Genomic DNA, 23,706 nt, shown 5'->3' with positions numbered 1-23,706 from the left:
AACACAAAAATATCAACTCTTAGTATACCCATAAGAAAAAGAGAGTCTGGATAAACAGCCACCTGGACCTTGTGAGATTGTATCTCACATCACTGGAACAAGTTCCAATACAGAAAAGTTGTTAAAAATCTGGGAGGCAAGAGAAAATGAACCCTCCTCCCGTTTCTCCCCGCACCTCAAACAACTAGATACTTTAAAACATTGGAAGTCTAAGCCATAACTTCTTCAGTGGAAATTCTAAGAAATCCTGACATATGTAATAGTAGATTTTCATTTTATTGTGTAAATGAACAGCAGCTCCGTCAGGCATGTCGAACTGGTATTTTGGTGGAGTCAAGGTCTGTGTTGTCTTTCTTTTCTGTGACAATTTGCTAGGGTTTGTTAGTCAAGGAATGTGAATGTCTCGCAACCAAGTTAGACCTGATTCTTGATCTTCTACATAATAGATTTTATCAGGGCTCATTTTGACGGGGAACGCACAGGAGCGCAGTTCCGGTAGTTCCCCAAAGAGGTCACCTGTCAGGTGGCCCTGCCTACCTGACTCTCAGCCATTTTGGGCCCGTTTCAGCCTGGATTGAGGCTGAAATGGTCTGGATCGGGCCTCTGACAGCTCAGCAGTGGCCCGATTCTGACCATTTTGGGCCCCTTTTTGGCCATTTTCAGCCCTTTTGCCATTTTGGGCCCAATTTGCCATTTTGGGCCCTGAATGGCCAGGATAAGGTCCAAAACCACCAGGATAGGTGATGTCAGGGGGTGTGGTGTATGCAAATCAGTTGTGCTAATGACACATTTCTGGTGATATCAAGGGGCGTGGCATATGCTAATGAATTATGCTAATGAGTTCCCCTAGCTTTTTTTCTACAAAATAACCCCTGGATTTTATCATATTTTACTTGTAAGCTTGTTAAACTTGTCCATTTCTAAGTCACATTTGCTTGCCTTAGTACTTCTGTGATTATTTGAAGATCTTGGTGTTTCTTCAGTGCTTCTGATGGCAAATCAGGGAAAATAAAGACTGGTTCACCCTGAAAGGAAAACGAGCCTTGAGATCTGGCTGTTTTAAATATTATCTTTCTGGTTCTCAAGCCAGAGAAAACTGTCAGAATGTCTCTGAGGCCCCTTTGTTTTGGATGCTTGAGTGACCCTAGACGATATGCTTTAGAAATCAAAAGGGCCACTCAGAGCGGAACTACAAGTGACAAAAGGCACAGGTTGGACACTTGTCAGCTTCCCTCAAGTTTTGATGGGAAATGTAGGCATCCTGGTCTTGCAGCTTGGCTCTCCGACTGCCGTCCAACGGACTTTTCAACTGTCACTTGTCCAACATTCCGCCAAGCTGCCTACATTTCCCATCAAAACTTGAGGGAAGCTGACAAGTGTCCAACCTGTGCCTTTTGTCACTGGTAGTTCCGCTCTCAGTCTTCCAATTGTAGTTCCTGAGCAAACCAGTTAGAAAGGAACATTGTTAATTCAGTGTTATTAGTTGCTCACTCATTGAAACTTTAAAATTTTATGTGTTGTTGAGCTGAAACTTCTAGGTTCAGAACTCTCTTGTGGAGGCAGGCATTTTCTTTTTCAAGAAAGCAGAGCTCTTCTTGTAAAGCCATTCCAAGCTTCAATGCACTCTCTGCCTTTTGGTCAGCTGTTATGAGTTTTTAAGTTCAGCAAATTGCTCAAATAAGGGATTAATAAGAGCTTTCATATTTTCTATTAATCTCTGTTCCATATTTGTAAGAAAATAAGTTAGCATAGAGTCAGTGGGAGGGGTAGTCTGCAATCCTACCCTACTTCCCTTGGTTACCATTTTGTCTGTGTTGTTGATTTGGATCAGTGTTGCTGTAGATGGTGAAAAAAGTTCTGTAGTTGTTTTGAAGCTTTTGGTTTAAGATTTATTTCTGTCAGGACCTTGCTTGCCCCTAATTTACTGCTTTTAAAAGAAGTTTTGGCTAGAAACAACAGGTCCGGGAATAAACCGTTAACCAGCAGATAAATTGTATAATATTCTTTTTTAAGTAAGTGCAAGGTGCAAAAGTGCAAAAAGTGTCTCCCTGCTTTTTTTGTCCTTTAAAAGAAGTTTTGGCATTAGATAAAGAGGCAAGGGGATCAAGGGAGGTCAGAGCTCATTCCTCAGGTGTCCTCCTTCCCCGCCGTTGATGTCACCCCCCCACCCCACCACATGCAGTTTTAAGGGAATGTGTAGCATCCTGTATGTTATCTCAGAATTACTCTCACAACACCAACCCTGTAAAGAAATTAAACAGAGAGAGACTAATCCCAAACACTTGTATTTTGGGAAAAGGAGAACAGTTCAATTTCCCCATACGATGTGTAGTTTTATAACCCTCTTCCATACACAGTACCCTTAGTTTGTTTTAGTCTAAAAAGCCCACCCTCAGCTCCTGAAACTAACGGTGTAAGAAGGACCTATGATTCCCAAATCTTACCCCATACCTTGGCTGGTGGAAGACAAGCAGCTGTTCGTCATGTTACTCCGATGAAGAGGCAGGATTGGCACGTATCTTCCCAGGTTTGTAGCTGGACCGAATTGAGTGGACTTTAATCTCTGGCAAGGTTGTTTCCCAGCCCTGTTATTCCTGATATCCCTTGAATTAGAGGGGCCAGGGACTGAACCAAGAACCTGGTGCTTTGAAAACATGTGCTGTACCGCAGAGATGTGACCGAAAGCAAGTCCGGGCAGTGTGCACATGAATACATTTAACCTCCTCCGCTTCCAGCACAGGGCAATGTTGTAAATGATTCTGGCCTGACCCATAGATATTTCTTTACAGTAGAACATACCAATGTAAAATCCAACATCTTGCAGAGGCAAATTCTGGCTTTCCCAGTGTATTTTAACCCCTAAACAGCCTTCACCTCTTCTGATTAACAGGCGGCTGTTTGTTGTTTGGAGCAGCCAAAAGTTATAATAGGGAGAGAACCCCAAGAAGACCACAGACAATTCAATCATATAATAATATTTTTTTATCAAAGTGCAAGTGCTCAAGTGTTAGAATCCAATAGTGCAATTTTACATACAATATTAATTAATCTCAATAAGTCAATGTCCAATGCAAAGTGAGTCCATATATCCGGTAAATGCTGAGTTCCATTTAATATTGGTGTGTTATTTCCTGTGTTTTTTTTTAATGTAGTAATCCAAATGACACCGCAGAGAACTTTCACCCAAACCCGTGTGTCTCCAGCAGGACAGATGAGACCCAAGCAGTTGGCAACGGGTCTACCAGCTATGAAAATTTACCCATTTCGAAAATCTTTGTCACCAGCCAAAATCTATAAAATATTACATTCATCATACTGTCTGCTGTACATTCACAAATCTATATACTTTTAAAAATCAATATATATAGTAAAGATTTTAAAAAATTATTTATTGTAGTACTCATTCACATAAGACAATATATTGCAACAAATTCAATCCCTAATGCGTCTGTTCCCATACATGGGTTACAATAGGGAGAGGACCCTATTTTAGTTAGGAAGGCATCCAACAGGTATAGTCAATAAATAAGGTGCACTACGAGTATATAAGGAAGACATCCACTAGGCATGCCTTCCTAATTTGGACATTGTATGATTAATATGTTCACTGTTAGTTGATATGTTTTGACTGGAGCTTTTCACCTCTTTATATTGACTATAGCTTGACTATTTTTCCTACTGGTAGTTTATTGGCTACTCTCCCGCTTGTGTGTTATTTGCCTTCTAAGCTTGTTTCTAGTGAGCAGGTACCTCTCAGTATTGTCTAAAGGAGAAAATAGACTGGGACATCAAAACAGCTATATCAGGAGTTTACAACATGGTGCCCGAGGGTGCCATGGCACCGCCAACATCTTTCCTGGCACTCACCAAGTTTCTTTGGAAAGTGGGCATGGCTAGGTGGGTGCCCAGCAGAGCTTCTGAATGACCCCTGGAGAGCCAATTGGCTGAGATTCATTGGTTTGGCAGCAGCTGCCACCAGTGTGTTGGTTTTGTAGGAAGTGGATTTAATGCCTCTCTCCTCTTTCCTATTGTATTTTTTTTAAAAAAAATACTCCCAATTGTCTCCTGAATTTGAGCTTCCTCAAATGTGTGCGTGTCCCTTGCCATCCTGGCCCTTCTGTGCTTGTGCCTTCTGCCCAGTGTCAGAATTCCAAAGGTGCCCACAGCCGCAAATGGGTTGAGGACCTCTGGGCAGGAGAGTATTTTCTTCCTCTTCTGGCATGCAAATCAGGACAGACCCCAGAGAGGGGTGGACTCTCAAAGGAGGGGAGATTATAAATATTCCAGACAGGAGGAAGAAGCTTCCTTAGTTCTTATTTCTTGGGCCACAAAGGATGAGGGACTCTCTCTTGCCCCAAGTGGTAATGGAAATTTCGAGTGTCAAAGCTCTGTAGAAGGGAGCTTAACTCTCAAAAGTTTACATCCTGAAAATCTTTTAAGGTGCCACTGAACTCAAATCTTGCTAGCCTATTCTGGTTAAACATCATTCGGGCTAAGTATAGAGTTCAGAGGAGTTTGTCTTATTATTATTAGTGTTACAGAATTAAGACAAACGGGGCAAAGCAAATTGTACAATCCCTGACATTACCTTAATATTTCCCTTTAGAGGAGGAGATGAGTTTGTTTCTCCTTTTAACTCTCATATTGAAAGCAGTGATCTATCTATCTTCATCTTCCTGGCTTCTGTGTAACCCCCTCATTGGGCCTGAGGGGACACAGGCCAGTCGCCGAAAAGATGCCCCAAATTACTGAAGAGCAGAAAAGACTCTTCTTTTTCTGCACAGACCACATTTCCAGTCAAGAAGTGTCCCAGGCAGGGATCCCATTCACGCAGCCCTGGCCTCACCCCAGCAGGGACCCCACTGTCAACCAGGACCCCCATATTGTGGCCTGCATAGCTCCCCTGCTCCGTCCCCTTCTGTAGAGCAAGACTTCTCCCTTCCACAGCCCTCCTTTGCTCCCCTACCCATCTTCTCCCAAGGGAAGGAGGCTGTCTAAAGGAGTCCCACTGATACTTTTGTTCTCAGGGCCCAATAAACATGGACTCCTGCCACCGCCTGAGGGAAGCGGCACACAAAGCCATCTGGACCAGGCAAGAAAGTCAGTCAGTCAATGACCTCCATCTGCAGAAGAAAAGTGCGAAGGAAAGTGAGGGAGGGCAACTGGAAGACCTTGGAGGGAAGCAAGACTGGGCCAGAGGAAAAGGGCCTGGGTCCGGGCGAAGTTCTGCCCCAAACCCCACTGAAGCTGATGGGGCAGCACAAGAGGCCCCTCCAGCCGTGCCACAGCTGGGCTTTGTGAGGGCCCAGCAACTGTCTCTGGGGTCCAAAGGCACCTTTCCATTTTGGGATGACTGAAATGCCACTCCTGAAGTCTCCTGTACCCCCAGACCTATGTCTTGGGGGGCTGGGGGAGGGGATTTCCTGACAGCTCCCTTCAGGTGGATGATCCAAACAGGCAATATCAGATACAAGAAAAGCTTCTTCCTTTTTTTAAAAAAAGGTGTTTCACAGTATGCTCCGTCAGGGGATCTAACAATATAATTAAAATGAATAATAATACATTAGTACAAACAATACACAATGCATTCAAATCAATAAAGTGCCATTGTTGTTTCAAAGATTATTTGAGGTCAGTTTACAGACAGACGTTCAGATCATTTTCCAAGCCCAGTTCTGAACATGGCATAGAAGAGCATGTGTTATACAAAGGCCAACTTCTCCCCCTGCAGCCAAAGCTGGAGCCCACAGTGGCGGAGCCCTCCCACCCTCTCAGTCCCTTTAAATGGGGGGGACCCAGGGCACCTGGGAAGTGTAGTTCCCAGCGGGAGGACCAAGGGAAGGACAAATCCTGAAGACTCAGGCAGAAAACGCTCCTTCCCCGCGCCTGCCGAGTCTCTTCGGCTGGTCTCTCCGGCAGCCGGCTGTCCTAGGAGGCTTCTCCACCCAGCGAGGCAGGAGAGCCAGGAAACCTTGGCCTCTGGGTGCGCAGGAACTACAACGCCCAGAAGGCCCCGCGCGCACAGAGAGGCCAGCCCGCCTTTCTCCGGCATAGAGGGGGCAGAGGAGGAGGACATTTGTGCGGAATGGAGGTCGAGGGAGGCTCGCTTATCTCCCGGCCTCTCCGGGAGGCGGGAGACTTCGGCTTCTGCGCGTCTGCAGGGGAGGCGAGTTCGGGGCGGCATGCACGGATCTGGGGCCGAGGGGGACAGAAAGCACATGTGAACGGGATGGAGCGGGGCGAGGGGCTGGAGGGGGGGCTAAACCCTGCCCTAAATCCAGGCCAGGAGGAAAGTGGGCAGTGATCCAGGTCAGTAAATGAGGGAACCTCGGGACCGGGAAGCAGTGATGGAATTGCTTTGGAAAGGAATTCCAGGTATTATAGATTTCCAGGTAACAAACGGATCATCAGCTCAGCAGCTGGCTGGGGTAGGGGGTGCTCTCCCTCTTGGCAATGCAGGAGCCACTTGACTGAGGGCCAAGCTACAAGTGACGAATGACACTTGAACGCAAGTGTATTTCTCCCTGTTCACTTTCGCTCAACTCAATCCACTTGCCGTTCAAGTGTCATCACTTATAGCTTGGCCCTGAGCAACTGTCTGCCTTTGGCTCTCTGCAATTCTAAACCTTTTGCTAGAATTAAAATGTTAGAGGTAACGGCCTGTTTGACATCTGTGTGGGGAAGGGGGGTGTTTTAGCACCCCTGTCTGTTTTCCATGCTTCCGGCCTGGGTGGATCCTATTCTTAGCAGCTGTAGAGCCCCTGGTGTGATCCAAGAGGGGTCCTTGTCTGTTCTCCCCACACTTGAAAAATATTAAGGGGCTGCCGGGCTCTCCACGGTGCACAAGCTAAACTAAAAAAGATGTTTGGCCAGATTTTGTGCCTTCCTCTGAGGTATGCTTCTAATGAGATCATTGTCCAGAAGACATCTGAACTGGCAACTGGTCCAAAGGTTTGTTTTGGAAAGGAGGGGACATTTCCACCCTCCCTGCCTGTCCTGTCTCTGCCTTCCTGGCTTTTAAGGAGTAAACCCTCCCACTGGGAAAGAGCAGAGGGACCTCAAACCCCCCCCCCATTTAGTGAATTTTCTGCCATCTGATGGTTGTTGTGGGTTTTCCGGGCTGTATTGCCGTGGTCTTGGCATTGTAGTTCCTGACATTTCGCCAGCAGCTGTGGCTGGCATCTTCAGAGTTGTAGCACCAAAAGACAGAGATCTCTCAGTGTCACAATGTGGAAAAGATGTTGGCAGGTCATTTATATCTACTCAGGAGGGGTGGGGTTGAGCTGAGTCATTCTGTAAGAGTTTCCCCAGGTGTGGAATGCTAATGGCGGGAGGCTTCACTGTATCCTGAGGAGGTTCTTTTGCATATGGATTGGTGCTTGATGTGCTAATCTTCTCTGCAGGGCTATTGTCGGGTGTAGAGTGTTTTGTTAGCCTGGTGTTTTTCAGAACTGGAAACCATGCTCTGTTCATTCTTAAGGTTTCTTCTTTCCTGTTGAAGTTTTGCTTATGCTTGTGAATTTCAATGGTTTCCCTGTGCAGTCTGACAAAGTAGTTGGAAGTGTTGTCCAGTATTTTGGTGTCCTGGAATAAGATACTGTGCCCTGTTTGAGTTAGGCTATGTTCAGCCACTGCTGATTTTTCAGGTTGTCCAAGTCTGCAGTGTCTTTCATGTTCTTTCTCAATGAGGAAATTAATCATCTAAACCACGCACTTCAGGCAAATGGCTACTCCAGAAATGAAATCCGAAGAGCATTCAAACCCAGGATGAATCAAACAACCAAGGAAAAACAGTCTCCTACAGGAAAAGTGTTTTTGCCATATATCAAAGGAATTACTGATCAGATGGGAAAGCTTATGAAAAAGCATAACCTTCAAGCAGTATTCAGACCCATCCGAAAAATACAACAGATGCTACGATCAGCAAAAGACAGTAGAGACCCCCTCACCTCTGCAGGAGTATACCGTATACCCTGCAGCTGTGGACAAGTGTACATCGGGACCACAAAGCGTAGCATCCAGACAAGAATAAAAGAACATGAAAGACACTGCAGACTTGGACAACCTGAAAAATCAGCAGTGGCTGAACATAGCCTAACTCAAACAGGGCACAGTATCTTATTCCAGGACACCAACATACTTCCAACTACTTTGTCAGACTGCACAGGGAAGCCATTGAAATTCACAAGCATAAGCAAAACTTCAACAGGAAAGAAGAAACCTTAAGAATGAACAGAGCATGGTTTCCAGTTCTGAAAAACACCAGGCTAACAAAACACTCTACACCTGACAATAGCCCTGCAGAGAAGATTAGCACATCAAGCACCAATCCATATGCAAAAGAACCTCCTCAGGATACAGTGAAGCCTCCCGCCATTAGCACTCCACACCCTGGGAAACTCTTACAGGATGACTCAGCTCAATCCCACCCCTCCTGAATAGATATAAATGACCTGCCACATCTTTTCCACACTGTGACACTGAGAGATCTCTATCTTTTGGTGCTACACCTCTGAAGATGCCAGCCACAGCTGCTGGCGAAACGTCAGGAACTACAATGCCAAGACCACGGCAATACAGCCCGGAAAACCCACAACAACCATCTTTCTCCGGCCATGAAAGCCTTCGACAGTTTCTGCCATCTGTTGATCTTTCCCTTAAACCCTTTCTTCCATTTGAGAGCCAAAATCTGTCCAGATGATGCAGTAGCTTCCTTGTTGTTCAGGGCTGTGTTGTACAAGTGGCAATCATTCCATAATGCACAAATATCAGGAAAGGTCTCAGATCTGTGCAGCAGGTTTGTGCATGGCAGTTGGTGCCCTGGATCTCACACCTGCCAAAGATCACGGCCTGGGGTCAGTAGGTCCAGGGTTTGTTTGGGGGAGGGGGTGGAATTAAATGCAAGACGTGATGACCTTATGTAGGCCAGTTTATGTTTACAGAGCTGGATGCAAGCTTTAGAGTAACACAGAAAACCTCTACAGACAAAAATATTTCAAGCGGAAACATTCTGTGCAAATAAAGTTTCCATGTATTTCTGGGGCACAACGTGCAAGATAGTACAGTAGATAGCTACACAATGGCCATTTCCACACATGTTGAATAATGCACTTTCAATGCACTTTCGCAATCCTTTTGAAGTGGATTTTTTGTTCCACACATGGAAAATCAGTTTCAAATGTTCACTAAAGAGTATTGAAAGTGGATTATCCAATGTGTGTGGAAGCAGCCAATCAGTTAGGTTTTTTAAATATTTAATTAGACTCAACCAACAGAAGCCCAGTTCCATACAACATTTGGAGTTTGTATTTCTCTGAGACTTTCAGTATATTATACATGTCAGAGACTGAAGGACAGGAAAATGCCATTTTTATTGCCATCTGTTTGATGTTTAGTACTCATTCCATCAACTGGCTGACTGGTGGGATTCTGCTTTCTTGCTTGACGGCTCAAGAATGGGAATCAATGATCAAGTGGGAAACATTTTCCTCTTTCAGAGCTCCCAGATGTCCTTTGAGGAGGTTGCCGTGTTCTTCATGGAGGAGGAATGGGCTCTCCTGGATCTGGACCAAAGAAAGCTCTACTGGGAAGTGATGGAGGAAAACTACGAGACCTTGGTGTCTCTGGGTAAGGAGCCTTTCCCTTTTATCTTAACTACAGAAGAAAAGGGAGGGAAGGGGGCTGCATCTTCCATTGCCCCTCTTGGATTTCAGGACTCAACTTTCATTGGCCACAGAGAAAAGATTGGAACTCCTGTTGCACCAATATAGATAAAAGCACATGACAATAATCAATACTGAGCAATACTAGGCCAAGCACTTGTATTCTAGATGAACTTTCAGACTTTGCATGAACCGTCTGTGTGTTTTTTCTAAGTCTTAGGTAATTCTAACAGGTGTGCTTTAATCTTTTGACAGTTAATTAAAATAGCGGACTCTATCGAGATTCCTCTATCAGAGATTCAACCAATAGTGATCTCTCAACTTAACTTCCTGACACTTCTCAGAGATTTATAGTTTTGTTTTGCAAGTTTGAATATAACGTAATTTTTTTTAATTGGAAGGTTATACAATAGAAACTATGAATATTCAATGAAGCATCAGACCAATTATCGTTTGTTTGTGCTATCATGTGAATAGACCTTAAATATTTGCATATGATGACTTATAAAATTGCAAACTCAGAATGTCAGAGTTCTGATGGAAGAAATCTCTTGAGAGAATTTAGGTAAGAACGTATCTTTACCTATGCATTTCATAGAAACTTTGATTATGTTAAACTTGAAATTTATTAGGAAATGTTAGCAAACTTATTTCTTATTGCCTTCCTGTGTCCTGTTTTTATAGGATTTATATTAATAACCATTTATATTTTGATTACTTGCTTCATTAAAAAACAAGGGTGTATTTTCAGTAAAGTGAAATAAACTCTAGACAGGTGTCTGTGTGTTTGACAGAGAGTTGCAAAGCAATATTGAAGCCTATATAAATAAATGTATTGATAAACAGCTGGTTCAAAGAACTTATCTATTTGACAGGTCTGAGAACTAATTGCTGAAAGCTTTCCAGGAGAAAGATACATCTTTCTTTTGGCTAGTAGAAGCTTAATTTCAGACATGGGCAAAAGCTCGTTACACTCCCACCTTAGGGATATTACAGTCCCTGAAAAAGAAAGCATTCAATACATTCAGGCTGCAGAAAAATCTGTTGATGAAGAGGGCTCTGAGCAGGAGAGGTGGATGATGTCAAATTAGGTTCATGCTAGCAAATCCCTGCAGTTCATATTTCATTCTCCAGTCTTTGTATTTTGATATGGATTGGCTCTCCCACAGTCATTTGGTTGTGTGACTGAAGCTGATCGGAGAAAGGAGCTGGTCTTGCTGATAGCGCAGATGAGAGGCCTTCCTCGGTGGCAGGGCTCCTGCTTTGCCTCTTGGTTCAATCCATGCCAATTAGAAAGCAGTTTAAAGAAGAGGGTCTTTTGTTGCAGGGCTGGGGAAAGGGCCCTGGCTGAGGCCCTCCGCAGGCACCACCCGTTAGAGTGGAATCTGCTGGGCTGGATGGAAAGTTCCAGTCAAAGTCGTGATGGCGGGGAAAATGGGAGTCTCCTGTAATTCTTCTGTTGCCTCAATGGCTTCCCTGTGCAGTCTGACAAAGTAGTTGGAAGTGTTGTCCAGTATTTTGGTGTCCTGGAATAAGATACTGCGTCCTGTTTGAGAGCAGAACCACAAGTGACAAAAGGCACAGATTGGACACTTGTCTGCTTCCCTCAAGTTTTGATGGGAAATGTAGGCATCCTGGGCCGTTTCCAAATGGCTTACCTGCCTCCGGAACGTTGCGCCATCTTGCGGGGAAAACGCGAAATATTGAGTTTTCTCGCGCGAGTTTTGCGCGACATCACATGACGTCGCACAAAACTCGCACAAGAAAACGCGATATTTCGTGTTTTCCCCGCAAGATGGCGCAACGTTCTGGAGGCAGGTAAGCCATCTGGAAACGGCCCTGGTCTCGCAGCTTCGCTCTCTGACTGCTGTCCAACGGACTTTTCAACTGTCAGTTCTCCAACATTCCGCCAAGCTGCCTACATTTCCCATCAAAACATGAGGGAAGCTGACAAGTGTCCAATCTGTGCCTTTCGTCACTTGTGGTTCTGCTCTGAGAGTTAGGCTATGTTCAGCCACTGCTGATTTTTCAGGTTGTCCACGTCTGTCCATGTCTTTCATGTTCTTTTATTCTTGTCTGGATGCTACGCCACAAAGCGGGACCACAAAACGTTGCTGTTTTCTAGGGCTTTCTGTAGCCTTTGGTTTTCTGTATCCAAACCTTGGTAACTGATTTCTAAACGTTCGGTCTTCTAAAAAGATATTTTTCATAAGCTCCAGGCTCTTCTGAAGCTGTTCTTTCTCACTTTCCAATTCTTTGTTTTCTAATTGTAACTGAGCCACCACCTTGATGTTATGTTCTATTTGACAGTCCCACATGAGCTGTTGAAATATATTGTCCCTTCTGGCCGGAAAAAATACCATCGCTTCCTCTCCCGCTTCAGAAGTTCTTTGCCTGGCATTCCTGTCATACCAGAGTTTCTGTTTTGCCTGTGCACTAACCATATTACTCGGTACCTGCCTCATCATGTCTTCCATTGTTCTTTTTGATATCCTCCCTTCCCATTCCTCCTTTATTAGACTAAGGGGTCCCCATGGAGAACGCCCATACACCAACTCAAATGGAGAGAATCCTGTAGATTCCCGAGGTACCTCCATATATGCAAAGAGAAAATAGGGAAGCTTGTCACCCCCTTCATTTGGGTGATCCTACACGTATGCCTTAATCATGCTCTTTAAACTGCCACCAAACTTTTCCACAAAACCACTGGAGGATGAAACACCGTGGTTTTCAAACGCTTGATGCCACAGCATTCCCTTATGGCTTGCACAATTTCAGACAGAAACACTGTGCCTTGATCAGATAGTATTTCTGCAGGGAATCCTCGTCTCAGAAAAATCTTTCAAAGTGCATCTGCAACAGATTTTACATTCACAGAAGATAGTCCAGTAGCACCTTTAAGACTAACCAATTTTATTGTAGCATAAGCTTTCAAGAATCACAGTTCGCTTCGTCAGATGCATCACATTAGGGAATGAGGAGGAATGTGAACCTGAGATGGTTTGGCTGCTGTTGTTGGGTCCACTGATGGTTTTGCTGGGATCTCTATGAGAGCAAAGTTGGCAGATGCTACCCACAGCGGTGAACAAGTTAGTGTTATTATAACCCCAGCTGGAGAGCTGGGGTTGACAGCAGGGGCTTACCCAAGGCTACCAACTGAGCTCATGCGCTTTTTTTAAAAAAAAGTTACAGGCAGTGCTTCTAAAATAATCCCCTAATGATTTTATTAGATTTCTCTTAAAATTTTAGAAATTATTTATTTGTGCAAAGCAAAAAAAACCAACAAAAAAAAAGAAAAAATCAACCGCCCTCCTCCAAATGTTGTAAAATCTATATATAAGCTTCTGTAAAATGTCTCCAAACTTCTTAAAATAAAATCCATATGCAGTTGTCTATACATGATATGTTCAAATGTTGATATGTTTATACGAACCTCAGTCCAATGGGTTACGGGAAGTGGGCTTTTGTCTTTTCAGTGCTGCAGTATAAGTCTTTTAATGACTGTAAGGGTACAGAGGGTCCATTTCTGTTAATCATCAGTTAGGTGCCATGATACAAGAAAAGAGTGTAAAAGTACATAAACATCCTCAAAAATAAGAGAAATATTCTGCTACAAAATTAATATGAGAAATGGCTTCCTCCAAGAACTGAATAAATTGACATGTCCAGATCATATGATTAAGATACACATCGTGTAAGTTACAGCACCAACAATTGGACACTGTACTTAATCCTTTACTAAGAAGGCACACTAAGTGGTGTCCAATATACCCTCTACTACCTAATTTAGCTGCTGTTTAAGTCGCAATTATGCTGTTTAATATCTGTATGTGCCCCTCACCGAGATAGTGGTGATTACTGTTTGATCAGGAGTCTTAGATCTGCTCTATTATATATTTGTATTGTTTTTATTATATGTTATTTTTTATTCTGTTGTTTTACATTTTAATGCTGTTGTAACTCGCCCTGAGCCTGCTTGCGGGGGTTGGGCTAAAAAGTAGAATAAAATAAAGTGTTCCTTTTTTATCTTGTACAGTGTATTTCATATTTATTAATCCTTTTTTTTAATTTCCAATTTTCCCACACACCTGGGGTGTTTTTTAGGATTATCTGTCCATGGCTCCAATCTCTGGGTTTAAGTGATTCCATTATTTTTTTCCTATTTTGAAAACAAAAACTATTTCAACAAAATTCAAGATTTTTTTTAATAAAAGCATTTCATTTCCCATTCTGTCACCACATGCATCCTAAATAAACAACAGAAAACACAAAAACCTTTCCTCAACAAAAACAAGTGATTTCACTTGCTAATTATGAAATCCCTGGATTTCACTTGCGAACAGATATTTTTACCTTTTCTTAATTCCTTGTTTTTCTTACTTGATTTTTGTCTCTTAAAGCTGCAGATGTGAGGGAGATGGCAAGCAAGAAGGAACCAAGAAGGGCAATTATGGAGAGAGATGACGATCGGGAGGGAGAAGCAAAACCTGGAGATCAAGCGGTATCAAGGAAGCAGCAGAGAAGCAAAACTAAAGCAAAACCGAAACAGAGGAAGATTTCGCTTGTCCATCAGAGCCAAAAGGTACCAGCCCAAGATGAAATACAGAAGAGAAAGAAAAGGCATAAGGCTCCAAGGATTGTGAAAAGGTTGAGCTGCAAACTGAGAGTTAAAAAATATCAGAACATTACAACATGCTGCAAAACATATAAATGCTTGGAGTGTGGAAAAACCTTCATTCGGAAGAGCAAGTTGGCTAAACATCAGAGGATGCACACGGGGGAGAAGCCATATAAATGCTTGGAGTGTGGGAAGAGCTTCTCTCAGAATGGCCACCTAACTATCCATCAAAAGGTGCACACGGGGGAGAAGCCATATAAATGCTTGGAGTGTAGTAAGAGCTTCTCTCAGAATGGCAACCTAACTAGACATCAAAAGGTTCACACAGGGGAGAAGCCATATAAATGCCAGGAGTGTGGTAAGAAGTTCTCTCAGAATACCGACCTAACTAGACATCAAAAGATTCACACAAGGGAGAAGCCATATAAATGCTTGGAGTGTGGGAAGAGATTTTCTCAGAATTTCAGCCTAACTAGCCATCAGAAGCTTCACACAGGGGAGAAGTCATATAAATGCTCGGAGTGTGGGAAGAGCTTCTCTCAGAATGGCAGCCTAGCTAGCCATCAGAAGCTTCACACAGGGGAGAAGCCATATAAATGCTTCAAGTGTGGGAAGAGCTTCTCTCAGAATTCAAACCTAACTAGACATCAGAAACAACACACGGGGAAGAAGCCATATAAATGCTTCGAGTGTGGGAAGAGCTTCTCTCAGAATGGCAGCCTAACTAGCCATCAGAAGCTTCACACAGGGGAGAAGCCATATAAATGCTTGGAGTGTGGGAAGAGCTTCTCTCAGAATGGCAACCTAACTAGACATCAAAAGGTTCACACAGGGGAGAAGCCATATAAATGCTTGGAGTGTGGGAAGAGCTTTCCTCACAGTGGTAACCTCACTAAACATCACAAGATTCACACAGGGGAGAAGCCATATAAATGCTTGGAGTGTGGAAAGAGCTTTTTACAGAAGAGCCACCTAACTAGACATCAAAAGGTTCATTTAGAGGAGAAGCCATAAAAATATTCAGGACATGAGAAGAGCTTCGGTGAGATCAGCACTTGAGATGCACTTATATACCACCCCCAGTGAGCAAAATATGCATATTTTTCTCTCTTCTCTCTTAAAGCTTCTCATGGGAGATTGAGTAATGGTTCATACTTCTTCATCCAAAATGACGAGTGCTGTAATTTTCCTGTGGGAAGAATGGCATGTGCTATCTACTGAGAAATCTAAAATTTTTCATCTGTGACAATATAAAAATATGATTGGCCTTAGATTTAGGTAATTCTTCACTTTTTCAATCGTGACATTTTATGAAGCCAAGAGTGATACTATGTTGCAGATCCAAGATAAGCTTCATAAATCTTTAAAAGTTTAGAAAAATTAAATGAGCAAGTTATTATTAGTTCTAGCAAGTAAAGAATCATTTATCTACCACTGTCCACTACTTTTTTTTTAATTCTTTATTTTTGACAATTTTCATATTTTTAAATACATCTAACACAACGAAACTAAACAAGCAAACACACTAACAAGTAACCTCAAAGGTAAGTATAACAGTCCACAATAGGCATATTGTATGTTCCATGTAGAAGTTTGCTATAACTGGGCTGAGAGGGCTCCCCATGGTCACCCCATCCATCTGTTCATAGAATTCGTTATCCCATTGGAAGTAACTGGTTGTCAGATAATGGTGGAATAAGGCTGATACATCCTGTGGAAAAATCTGATTAATAAGTGCAGTTGGGTCTTTTACCAGAACCTTGGTAAATGAGCCTATTATCCCACAGAGCTTCCAACACTTAGGGGAGATAGATCTGGTGCTATAGCTAAGTTTTTGTGGGGTGATGTACCATCTGGTCAGGAGCTTAATGAACTGAGTCCTAATGTTAATTGATCTGGTTTTAATAGTTGAGGAGTTCCAAATTTTAGTCCATTGGGTGTCAGAAAATTTTATGCCACAGTCTTTTTCCCACGCTAATTGGTATGGAAAGGGCTTTGTTTTGGAAGTTGAAAGCATTTTATATATTTTTGAAAGCAGGGCTTTTTTTCTGGGGAAAGAGGTGGTGGAACTCAGTGGGTTGCCTTCAGATAAAATGGTCACATGGTTGGTGGCCCCACCCCCTGGTCTCCAGACAGAGGGGAGTTTAGATCTAAATTCCCCTCTGTTTGGAGATCAGGGGGCGGGGCCACCAGCCATGTGACCATTTTCATGAGGTTCCGGAACTCCGTTCCACTGCGTTCCAGCTGAAAAAAAGCCCTGTTTGAAAGACAGCCTTTGCTGCTTTGTTTTTCTTTCAAGAGAAAGTTTTCAGAATCTGTTGTTTTTCGATTTAAAGTCCCTTTTAAAGAAAATTGAGTAAACAGATGACTTATTTGAAAATACTGGAACCATGGGATTTTGTCACATAATTTGGTTTCAATTTTTTGTTTTGAGAAAAGAATTCCGTGTTTTGAAATGTCAATCAGTCTAATCATACCTCCCTTTTTCCAGCCGGTAAATGATTCATGATGAATTGCTGGTGTAAACCAGGTTTGGCCTATGAAGCAAGAGAGGGGGGATATGGGAGGTGCTAGTTTAAGTCTATGCCTGTCCCATGTATCCGAAGCAGAATAAAAGAAGATGTTATTTTTGATGTTGGAGGGACGTTTCGATGATTTATTCCAAACAACTTCCTGTAAAGTTTTAGGAAAGGTATAATAGCTTTCTATTATTTTCCAATCTGCATTGTAATTTTGGTTAAGCATAAGGGATAAATATGTAAGGTGCGTTGCATCATAGTATGATTTGACATCAGGTACACCCAGTCCCCCTAGGGTTGTATGGCTGCGCATAACAAAATGGCCAATGCTGGGTCTTTTTCCTTCCCAAATGAACTGATTCAGTAACTTTTGCCAGGCTTCCAAAGTTTTATGCTTAATTGGTATGGGCAAAGCTCTAAAATAAAACAAAATCTTTGGGAGGATTATAGATTTCATAAGATTGATTTTCTCTAGCCAAGTTAGGTTGACCTTTTTCCAACTGGTCAGCATAGAAGAGATGTTAGAATATAACTCTTCATAGTTGAATTTCCATATATCCTTTAATTTAAGTGGAACTTTTATCCCTAAATAACTCCAATATTTTTCAACCCATTTAAATTTATGAGTATTTTTGATATGCAGTATGTCTTCCCGATATAAATTTAGAGGGTAAAGTTCTGATTTGGAGTGGTTAACAGATAGGCCGGAAACATAGCTAAATTCCTCTAGGGTTGCTTCGATAGCTGGAAGAGATTCCTTAGGATTAGTTATATACAGTACTAGGTCATCAGCAAAAAGGCTGATTTTGTATTCTTGATTATGTAATGTAATTCCCCTTATTTCAGGGTTTGCCCTCAGAGCCAAAGCCAAGGGTTCCATGGCAATGGCGAACAAAAGCGGGGAGAGGGGACAACCTTGCCGGGTTCCTCTAGATATATAAATATTAGGTGAATGTGCATTGTTAGCTCTAACTGTGGCCAATGGGGAGTGATAGAGGGCGTCGATGGCATTAAGAAAGCAGGTTCCAAATCCCATCTCATTGAGCAAGGTCCGAAAGTACACTACTTTTACCTTGTCAAATGCTTTTTCTATATCAAGCGATAAAAGCACTGCAGGAATTTTGTTTTGTGTAGAGAAGTTAATTAAGTCCAAAGTTTTGCGTATGTTATCAAATAAGGATCTAGTTGGCATAAAACCTGTTTGGTCGGAGTGAATGTATCTGGTGATAAAACTGGCTAGTCTATTGGCAAGTATAGCTGTAAAAAAATTTTGGTCTTGATTCAGTAAAGAAATGGGGCGATATGATTTTGTATCAGAAGGGTCTTTATTCTTTTTTGGTATAACTGTGATTTCAGCTTCTTTCCAGGAAGGGGGCATAGTACCTAATGTCAAAACCAAATTACAGGCCTCCGTTAGGGGGGCTGAAATTAAATCTAGGTATTTTTTATCGAATTCAGCCAGAAAGCCATCTTTCCCTGGGGTTTTATTGTTCTTTAAAGATTTAATGACAGTTTTTACCTCTTGTAATGTAATTGGTTGCTCCATAATTAGCTTATGCTCGTCTGAAATCTTCAGTGAGATATTTTTTCCGGTTAGGTAACGCAGGATATTTTCAGGGCTAGGGTTGTCGGAGGTGTAAAGAGCCTGATAAAAGTCAGCAAAGATTTTAGTAATCATTTCTGAATTGGTGTAGGATCTACCAGTTGGGTCTCTAATGGAATTTATATTGTGAAAGAGAATTTTTTCTTTCACTTTCTGGGCCAATAATTTTGCAGATCTAGGAGACCTTACCCAATACTTCTGTTTGGTAAATAAAAGTTGCTTTTGGATTCTGTCCACTACTTTTAATTGGTTGTCAAATAATAAAAGGAACCTATGTTTTTTGGTATAGTGGTTAAGAGCAGCAGGACTCTAATCTGGAGGACCAGGTTTGATTCCCCACTCCTCCACTTGAAGCCTGCTGAGTGACCTTGGGTCAGTCACAGCTCTCTCAGAGCTCTCTCAGCCCCAACCACCCCACAGGGTAATTGTGGGGATAATAATGACATACTTTGTAAACTGCTCTGAGTGGATGTTAAATTGTCCTGAAGGGTGGTAGATAAATCAAATGTTATTATAATACAACCTGCTATCAAGCTACATTAAAGTTCTTACTGAGTTCACTAGAATAAACATACAGTTATAGAGTATAGTATACTCTAGTTATCCTTATTGAGTATATTGGTTCTTAGACTATGTGGCCAGAAGAGTGATGCTAACCACTTCTTGTGAACCTTGTGTTGTGGTATGCAAATAAAGGGCTGATGTCGAACTGAGCAGGTTGGTGTGATTTCTGGGGGGCGGGCAGGAAAAATGGAAAATAATTCTCTGCCTACCCTGTTCATTTTTTCTCCAAGTGGCCCCCCTAGTCCTGCCTCACATGTGTACACTTCTTAGTGAGAAAAGCAACGTACATTCACTTTACAAGTGAAACTGAGGACCAGAACACGTGCAGTCTTACAAGGAATGTGTAAACATCATGTATACCACCTGAGAATTAATCTCACAACACCAACTCTGTAAAGAAGTTAAACAGAGAGGGAGCAATCCCAAGTGCTCATATTTTGAGAAAGGGAGAAAAGTTCAGTCTCCCCATTCTATGCATAGTTTTACAACCCTCTGCCATACATGGTCCCCTTTGTTTGTTCTAATCTAAAAAAATAACATTACGGGCTGATTTCTTCCTGCCCTCAGCTCCTGAAGCAATTCAACTCCTCCATGTTGTTCTATGTTCCAAACCTCAGTTCTCATAGCAACTTGTCACAAGCAAAGAATAAAAAGACTGATGGTTGTTGTGGGTTTTCCGGGCTGTATTGCCGTGGCAATACAGCCCGGAAAACCCACAACAACCATTGTTCTCCGGCCGTGAAAGCCTTCGACAATACAATAAAAAGACTGTTTTGCAATCTGCAAAAAGAGATTATTTCAAGCGCAGCTTGACTGAAGGAGCCTCATTCTCTCTCCTTCAGCCCACAAAGTGTTCACAAGAGGGTTGCCAGATGGCGGTTCTGCTATTTGTGCTTGCTGTCTGGGAATAAATTGAACAAAGACTGACCATATTAAAAGTTCACTATTTTTCTCATTCATTGAGAAACAGAATTTCTCTACGCGTACAGGAAAAAAATGATGAACTTGTGGGCATTATTTTCCTGATCTACAGACCTCTGATTCCCAAACCTCACCTGATAGCTTGGCTGGAGGAAGACAAGCAGATGTTCGTCGTGTTCTCTGATGAAGAGGAAAGATTGGCAGGTAGCTTCCCAGGTTTGTAATTGGACCATGTGCTGCTTGTGATTCCTTCCAAGGCCTTCTGTGGTCTTCTTAATCCTCAGAGTTTCAATGAGGGTTATGCTGGCTAAAATGGTGCCAGAAGATCATAAAATGAGGCAACTTCCTTCTTGTACCCACTCCCATCCATTTTTCTGAATGGAGCCAAGTTTCATCCAGACAGTGGCTCCCTAGGAAGGTTGTTCCCCAGCCCTATTATCTCTGAGATCCCTTGAATTGGAGGTTAAACCAGGGACTGAACTAGGAACCTTCTGCTTCAAAGGCATGTGGGGTACCTCAGAGACATGACCTAAAGCAACTCCAGGCAGTTTACAGATGAACACATTTAACCTCGTCCCCCACTTCCAGCTCGGGGCAATGTCGTCAGGGATTCTAAAGGGCCTGGCCCATAAATATTTGCCTACTGTAGAACCTACCAAAGTAAAATCCAGCATCTTTCAGAGGCAATCCTGGCTTTCCCAGTGTATTTTAACCCATAACTAGCATTCACCTCTTCTTATTAACAGGAGACTGTTTGTTGTTTGGAGCAGCCAGTCAAGATGCTGAGAGAGTCCCCCAAGCAAGGTGCAAAGTGGTGTCAGCTGGGGAGGTCTGCGCAGCAGATACCTTCACATAGGGGGTGGTGCAACATACAAAAGAGCGTTTGAAAGTCAATTTGGAGGGGCAGCCAGGTTGGGTGAAGTTGGAGGGGTGGCCTAGAGCTGAGTTGGATGTGGCAGAGAGACGTTGACCAGCTGCCCTGTTCCTGATGGAGGTGGAACTGAAAGTGAATGAAGTGTGAAGTTGTTCCCCAGACTCGGTTTTCTTTTTGAACGTATGCTCAGCCCCTTATTTTTCTTCCATTTCTCCTTTTTTCCTATTTTTAATTCCTCAAAAAATAAGTCCTGGAGTTAAAGACTTTGTGAGAGCCCTGCTTTTTTATCATTCTGGAAGAGGAGAGAAAGAAGATTTTAAACCCCAATTCCAGTTATGTCCAAGGGGAACATTGTGGATCCAACACCTTTGGCAGAAATCCACACTGTATTTAGCAGCACACAGTTCCATCATCCATCAGCCAGTTGGTGGGCTAATGACTAACTTTGAGGCCTGTGACTACATTCTTGGGGAGCTCCTCTGACTCGCAATTCAGACCAAGAAGGATATCTGTGCCAATCACTATCCCACCAGAGTACTTTTCTCCATTTAATTTTGACTACATGGGGCTCTATCTATCCATACCATCTAGCATGTCATTGGACCAGAATCCCATGGCTGACTTCTGAAAGTGTGTCCAGACTCCAGCCCTTTGAATTCTTGCATTCTTTAATTTAGTTAATTCCCTAAATTTAGGCTCTGATTTCTCTGTGTGTGTTCATGTCAGGTTACTCTTTCAGTAGATAGTGTGTGGAAGTCAGCAACCAAGCATCCTGTGACACAGAGAGAAAAACTGTATTCAGACATGGAAAAGAACATTGAATAGTATGATGCGTTGTGGCCAGGAGAGGTAAAAAACCCAATATAGGAGGGGAAATCATGATGTTTTACAAGATGAAAAATCCCAAGAAATTCCAGCCTTTCAAAAAATGTACAAAAAAAGAGAATAGGAATGAGTACCCTAGAAGGGAGAAAAGATTTTCTGAAAAATCATATGTTAATACACATTTGAACACCCTTAACACAGGGAACATATTAAAATGCCTGAAATGCGGAATCATCTTTGCGAGAGAAGACAGTCTAACTTCCCGCCAAAGAATGCACAGAGGTGAGAAGCCATATAAATGCCTGGAGTGTGGAAAAAGCTTCAATCTTAATTCCGATCAAAGTCACAGAGAGGAGAAATGATATAAGTGCCTGGAGTGTGGAAAAAGCTTCAGTGAAAGTGTGTGTGGGGGGGTGCCTGTTGGGTCTTCTCCCACCCGCAGAAGTAGAAAATATCTGGAGACAGAAAATGTTGGGTGGGGGTGGAAAGAAATGATGAATTTAAAGCAGTGGCATTAGAAGTATGGCTGCAAGTGCCACCCCAGTCTCCAGAACCTTTTCATTTGGCTCCCCCATAACCCCCGAGCCCTTCCAAGGGGTTTCCCTTAGCCTAAGTCACAGCATGCAAGCAGCCTCCACTTCTCCCACATCGATGCTGACTCCAGCAGGCCCCTTTGGAGGACAGGACAGGGTGAGCAACTGGTGTCCCTCAAGGCTGGTGGACCCTGCCCGCTTGGGGGCAGCTGCGGAGGGAATGTGGGGCAGATGAGGCCCTATCTTGGTTGGAACAGCCCCATCGTTTCTCAATAGGACTCCCAGGACATCAATCACAACGTATGGCAGAGGATGCCCACAATAAAGTTGGTTAGTCTTAAAGATACTACTGGAGGTCTTTACTATTTTGCTACTACAGACTAACATGGCTAACTTCTCTGGATCTATGTCAAGTTTCAGGGTCCTGCCACAACTACTAAGGAAAATGCACCATATCCTAGTCTTCCCAGCGCAGCTTCTTGGAGTTCATGCCGTCCAAAATGTACCAGTAGTCTCGCTTTGAGAATTTTGACAGAAAAAGGATTAATAACAGCACACTATTTCCATCCTTTCATTTCTAAAATATTGTTCTCCAGTGCCTGTAATGCTTCACAATGTTTTTTGTGGTACACGTTCCCATTCTGGCCTGTTCTGGCTTTTACCCCCTCCCATTTAGAAATACATCTGTTAGATTTAAAACATCATATTTTTCAACATATATGTAATAAATATGTATAAATAAAATAAAATGACTAATATACAGGTATAATAGTACAACTCATTGTACGAACCAATAAATAGTACAACTCATATGTACAGAGCCAATAAAACCAGATGCCAGAGAGCCATTTTGGTGTAGTGGTTAAGAGCGCAGGAATGTTAATCTTGGAGAGCCGGGTTTGATTCCCCACTCCTCCACTTGAAGCCAGCTGGGTGACCTTGGGCTAGTCACAGCTCTCTGGAGCTCTCTCAGCCTCACCCACTTCACAGGGTGTTTTGTTGTGGGGATAATAATGACATAATTTGTAAACTGCTCTGAGTGGGCATTAAATTGTCCTGCAGTATATAAATCGAATGTTGTTGTTGTTGTTGTTGTTGTAGTAATGCATTTCATCCCTAAGGCCTTCCTCAGTGCTACAAAAATATTCCAGACAACACCCCATCAATAAAATCCATAAATGGAGCATACCTGACCTAGCACACAATGAATCTGGAATGGGGAAATACTACAAGGCTATTTTATTCCCTAGGGCTTTAATGGAGTGTTTATAATTTGTTATTATTTATTTATAGTCTGCCGTTCTCACTTAGACCCAAGGCGGATTGCAACAGTGAGAATGAAAATACAATATAATCAATAGCTAGGACATTCACTGAGTAAAGTACAATAATGAACAATGCTGAGGACATGCAATGAAAGAGATACAATACGGAATGGGAGCAGAAAATCTGAAAAACTAGCATAAAGCCAAACACAGACATGAAATCTTTCTGGAACCAAAAAGCAGGAAAAGCAACCAGGATCACAGTGTATAAACCCAAAGACAACCAGCCGCTGGGATTCATGGCTAGTATATTTGTACTTAA

At 42.6% G+C, this 23,706-nt stretch overlaps 1 protein-coding gene across 1 annotated transcript in view; it reads left to right on the top strand.

Annotated features, from left to right (window-relative positions):
* The window catches only part of LOC129327975 (zinc finger protein 726-like), a 44,324-nt gene extending 22,376 nt beyond the window's left edge, over window positions 1–21,948 (top strand). The window contains 3 exon segments of the mRNA XM_054976722.1: window positions 9,498–9,627; window positions 14,063–15,322; window positions 21,788–21,948. Of these exon segments, the coding sequence (XP_054832697.1) occupies window positions 9,498–9,627; window positions 14,063–15,322; window positions 21,788–21,948 (1,551 nt within the window).
* The last annotated feature ends 1,758 nt before the right edge of the window (window positions 21,949–23,706 follow it).

Source organism: Eublepharis macularius, chromosome 4 (genome assembly GCF_028583425.1).
Source record: "Eublepharis macularius isolate TG4126 chromosome 4, MPM_Emac_v1.0, whole genome shotgun sequence".
In the NCBI taxonomy this organism is placed as follows: domain Eukaryota; kingdom Metazoa; phylum Chordata; class Lepidosauria; order Squamata; family Eublepharidae; genus Eublepharis; species Eublepharis macularius.
This window is presented reverse-complemented; position numbering and strand designations above follow the sequence as displayed.